The sequence below is a fragment of the Camelina sativa genome, chromosome 9 (genome assembly GCF_000633955.1).
Source record: "Camelina sativa cultivar DH55 chromosome 9, Cs, whole genome shotgun sequence".
Classification (NCBI taxonomy): Eukaryota; Viridiplantae; Streptophyta; class Magnoliopsida; order Brassicales; family Brassicaceae; genus Camelina; species Camelina sativa.
The window spans coordinates 18,692,090-18,697,617 of NC_025693.1; the positions used below are offsets into that span (position 1 = coordinate 18,692,090).

General features: G+C 32.9%; 2 protein-coding genes across 2 annotated transcripts in view; both read left to right on the plus strand.

The window, feature by feature from the left end:
* On the plus strand, positions 2,363 to 4,102 carry LOC104711323 (cytochrome P450 71A25-like). The gene is made up of 2 exons (XM_010428015.2): positions 2,363 to 3,263; positions 3,343 to 4,102. Exons 1-2 carry the CDS (start codon positions 2,409 to 2,411, stop codon positions 3,955 to 3,957), a joined length of 1,470 nt encoding a protein of 489 aa, XP_010426317.1. The 5' UTR covers positions 2,363 to 2,408; the 3' UTR covers positions 3,958 to 4,102.
* Positions 4,868 to 5,528, plus strand: part of LOC104715415 (cytochrome P450 71A24-like) — a 2,066-nt gene continuing 1,405 nt past the window's right edge. Inside the window, exon 1 of the mRNA XM_010432823.2 lies at positions 4,868 to 5,526. Coding sequence (XP_010431125.1) covers positions 4,939 to 5,526 — 588 coding nt within the window. The 5' untranslated portion in view covers positions 4,868 to 4,938. The remainder of the gene's footprint in view (positions 5,527 to 5,528) is intronic.

Genomic DNA, 5,528 nt, shown 5'->3' on the forward strand with positions numbered 1-5,528 from the left:
GATACAAATATATAGAAAGTTCAAAAGACATGACTATTTAAATAAATACACCTATTAGAACGAAAAGTTGTGATGGAAAAATATGAATAAAATATAGTGAAAACTCACAGTTCTACAATGAACAAATACAACTGTTTGAGTTTTTTTTTTAAATAAAAGCAATTTCTTTTTACAAAAAAAGTACTACGAAAAGTCGCAAGTGTTGTTTGCATTTATTCAAATTGTTATTACTATTTTTAAATATTAAAATATTTGTTTTAATGAAAAGTTAAGATACATGGACGCAACTATAAATTCTATATTAAGTTAACTAAATTTTTCTATTGCTATAATCATTTCTAAAAATTTTGTTAGATTATAGAATAACATTGAATATTAGATATTAATATTCAATTATTTAGATTCAACATAAAATGAAAAATTTGTTTCAACAAACTTGTTAGTTAATGATGAAGAGACAAATATAAAGAGAGTTCAAAAGACATGACTATTTAAATAGACACACTTATTAGAACGAAAAGTTGTGATGAAAAAAATATAAATGAAATATAGTAAAAAGACAAAACTCTACAATGAACAGATACACCGTTGAAATTTAAAAAAAAACAAATAATTTTTTTTTTTACGAAAAAGTACTACAAAAAATCGCATTTGTTGTGTCTGCACTTGATTATACCTAAGACCATCATTACTCGAGAAACAGGTGAACATTTCTCAGAAAATAAAATAAAAAATTTGTATTATATATATTCATTTTTTATTTTTTTTTTTACTATATATACCAATAAGGAAATGAAACCTCTCTGTTTAGTAGAGAGAACTGTTTCTTCCAGTCCTCCAGCAAGTAACGATTTCTTCTGATTTCTCTTCTCTCTCTTCTTTTTATTATTTTTTTAATAAAAGCAATCATGTGAGTAACCACCGATGTGGATGCCCTAATAACTCATATAAACTACTTTTAAATAGAAGACATCTTTATTATCATAGAAAAGTCAAATCCAAAAACTCACTATATAATTCATCTAACTCTTGGAAAAAAACTCTAGCTAGTTTCATTAAATATTTATATTTAAAATTAACTAAAAAATGTATATTAAATTCATCATTGCAAAAATCTTTTGTTAAATCAAGAATTGGAGGAATTTTTTTACTTTTAAAAGAATGAATGCTATAAAATAATTTAGAAAGCTGTAAGAACCCGTGAGATTGAGATTTTACATTATTTTGTGTCATGGCAAAAACAGTTCAAACAAACATATATATATATATATATTTCAAAAGATACAAATATTCGAATAAACACAACTCTACAATGAACAGTTGCAACTTTACAAAAAAAACTGTTACAATGAACAATCGCAACTTTTTGTAAAACATATAATTTAAATTTTCTACATATTTTTTTTGGAAAATTATTCAAAAGGTATGATTGAAAAAATATAACTTTTGGTAGAATTTATTCGGATTGCTATTATATATAGATTTTAATAAACATATTCAATTCTATTCAAAACCAAAAGAAACTATATCCTTATATAAAATTAAATAATATCTCATACTCCAATAAATTGATTCAATATTCAAAAACCAAAAAAAAAATATTTCCTCTATTTCAAAATATAAGATGTTTTAGCTAAAACACGCATATTATGATAACTACTTTTAAAAAGTTTAACCAATCAAAAACAAAACTGCATAATATAAAATATAAAATTAATTTAAAAGTTGCATAGAAACTTGAAAACATTCTATATTATGAAAGAAAAATACTTCTCTAAACATCTTATATTATGAAATGGAGAGAGTATATACTTATATCAAGATATTATGAGAAAAAGAGAAATTGACCACAATAATTAATGTGAGTTATTAAAAATATATGGGTCAACTCAATTCAACCCATGAATTCCGATAAGTTACAAATTTTGTTTTATTGAAAAACATTTTATGGATACATTATACAACTATGGTATTCCAAAATATAAAAATGAGATAAAGAGTTTTGTCTTGTGGCTATTAAAAGAAAATCTAACAAATATATAAGGTTCTTAATCATATATATAGAAGTAGATGAAACTTTGTTATTTTCTTTTCTTGTTTTGGGTAAAATAACTTTTATTTTGTTATCTTTATCTTTAAATAGCAAAAAAAAAGATTTTGTGTCACTTTAGTTGTCATGTGATTGGGTGCCATACTATATATGTAGAGATTTTTTACTCTTTATGTAAAGGATGTGAGAGGAAACTTTTGTTTCCCAATTAAGGCAAAGAAAGAACAAAATCTGAGTGGGATACTAGTAACGTAACCGTCGAGAAGCTTGGATTATATAAACCTAAGTCCAAAAGAACACAAATTCACAAGAAAAGTTCTTGAAGAAATTGAAATCCAAATATACAAATATACAAATCATGATGATGATACTTCTCTTGTGCTCAGTAATTTTCTTTACCATCCTCTTCTCGAAAAAACAGTCGAGATGGAAGAAAGGTAAGACACCTCCGTCACCACCAGGACTTCCGTTGATCGGAAACCTTCATCAGCTCGGCCGCCACACTCACCGTTCACTATGCTCCCTCAGTCACCAATACGGTCCTCTCATGCTCCTTCACTTAGGTAGTGTCCCCGTTCTTATAGTCTCTTCCGCGGAGATGGCTCAAGAAATTTTGAAGACGCACGACGTCACTTTCGCCAACCGCCCACGGTCAAAACTCTCCCAGAAGCTTCTTTACAACAATCGTGATGTGGCCTCAGCTCCTTATGGAGAGTATTGGAGGCAAATGAAGAAGGTGTGCGTCGTTCATCTTTTAAGCAACAAGATGGTGAAATCCTTTCAAGATGTAAGAGAAGATGAAATCACTTTGATGATGGAAAAGATCAGGAAATCGAGTTCTTTGCCGTTTAATCTAAGCAAGATCTTGGAGTGTTTAACAAACGATGTGATATGTAGAGTCGCTTTGGGAAGGAAGTACGGTGGCGAAACGGACTTCAAGAAGTTAACTGATAGACTTAGTGAGCTATTGGGGACGTTTAGTATAGGGAGTTTTGTACCGTGGCTTTCGTGGATTGATTGGATCCGTGGTTGGGATGCTCAGCTAGATAAGACGGGAAAAGATCTTGATGAGTTCTTTGAGAAAGTTGTGCAAGATCATGAATATGGCAACCACCAAGATAGGAGTGATTTGATTGATGCATTGCTCACTGTCAAAAGAGAGAAGAGTGCTGGGTTTGATATAGACCGACTCAGCATTAAGGCAATCACGTTGGTGAGTGACTATACATATTTTTGGATAATACCTATTCAGATTCAATAATATAACTGTGGTTCTTGTTTTTGGTTGTCAGGATGTTTTTGTGGGTGGTTCGGACACATCGTTCACGCTTTTGGAATGGGCGATGACAGAGCTTCTACGTCACCCGGAGTCTATGGAAAGGCTTCAAGAAGAAGTCCGCACGATTTGTAAGGGCAAATCTCGTGTATCGGAAGATGACACTCAAGAAATGAAGTATTTAAGAGCTGTGATCAAAGAGGCACTCAGGCTGCACCCTCCATTTCCAATGATGGCTCCTCATGAATCAACAGAGGATGTCAAACTAAGAGACTACCACATACCTGCCGGGACACAGGTGATGATGAATGCTTGGGCGATAGGGAGAGAGGTTGCGACATGGGGACCAGACGCGGAGGAGTTTAAACCGGAAAGGCATTTAGATACCTCTGTTGATTTCCGAGGTCAGAATTTTGAGCTGATCCCATTTGGAGCAGGAAGAAGGATTTGTCCAGCAGTGTCTTTCGCTGTGGTGTTGAATGAGGTGGTTTTGGCTAACTTAGTTCATGGGTTTGATTGGAAATTACCTGAGGAATCTACTGAAGACAAAACTGATGTCGCTGAGTCTAATGGTTTTTCGGTTCACCGCGAGTTCCCTCTTTATGCCATTGCGTCGTCACCTACTACTTAGACTTGGGCACTTAAAGGCTTGGTTATATTATGTTATGTTATGTTATGTTATGTTATGTTATGTGTGGATCGTTCTGTTTTTTTTTTTCTCTCGCCATTCTCTATGTTGTTTTCATTAGTTGTCATGTGATTTTGGGTATTTTAATCAATCATCTTGCTTTGATCAGAAACATGATTTACGTTCAATCATATTTTCTAATCATATATGTACTTTTTAGGGTGTAGAAACAATTTTCACTCGAAAAAAAAAAACAAAAAAAACAAAACAAAAACTATGGATTGAATGCATTTTTAGGGTCTTGATCTACCTCCCAAATATTCAAATACATTGAACCGAATCGGAGAATAGATTGGATTGGATCGAAAGTCAGGTCCTGATGATAATTTCATTTCTTGCATGCGTATTGCTCAAGTCTGATTTCTTGTGGAATTATATAAAGATTTCTTTCAGATTTTGTATTCTTATTTTAAAATTATATATTCAAAATCAAAAGTTGGAAACTTGGAATATATTAACCATCAATCACCGGTCTTATTTAGAAGAAGATAACACAATTATACATAATTACTGTCTTGTCGAGAAGATGTACTAGATAAGAAACCCTGATCCTCAAAGATAAGTTATTCACCGAGTGCTTATTCAAACTAGACGGCACTTTGAAAGATTCAACGTTTAATACTCGATTTTTGAAAAAATAAAAATATATCATGATAGTTTATTATCCATGCATGCTATAAACAGAAAATAACAAAACGTGAGTGGACACTAGCTTGACTTTGGTCCTTGGAGAAACAAACTTGGCTTTGTATACATAAAATCCAAACGAGGAACACAACAATCTTAAATATTATTTATGTAAAAAAATTCTTAAAAACTATTTACAAGAATAGTCTAGACACTTGGCTTTCAATGTATATATAAAGTCAAAACGAGGAACACAAAATTTGTAAAAGAATCTGCACCAAGTGAAGAATCCAAAAAATGGAAACGATGATCATGATACTTCTCCTATGCTCAATAATCTCTATTACCATTATCTTCTTCAAAAAACAAACTACAAGGAAGAAAAGCAACACACCAACGTCACCACCGGGACTTCCATTGATTGGAAACCTTCACCAGCTCGGCCGTCACGCTCACCGATCACTATTCTCTCTCAGCCACCGTTACGGTCCTCTCATGCTCGTCCACTTTGGTCGTATCCCGGTTCTTGTAGTCTCTTCTGCCGAAATGGCTAGAGACGTTTTGAAGACGCATGATCGTATTTTTGCTAGCCGTCCACGGTCTAAAATCACCAAGAAGCTTCTTTACGACGGGCGTGATGTGGCCTTAGCTCCATATGGAGAGTATTGGAGACAAATGAAGAGTGTGTGCGTACTCAGTTTGCTCAGCAACAAAATGGTACGATCCTTTCGAGACGTAAGACAAGAAGAGATCATTTTGACGATGGAGCAGATCCGGAAGTCGAGTTCTTTGCAAGTGAATCTAAGCGAGATATTGACGAGTTTAACGAATGATGTGATATGTAGAGTTGCTTTGGGACGAAAATATGGCGGTGAAGTGAATTTTAA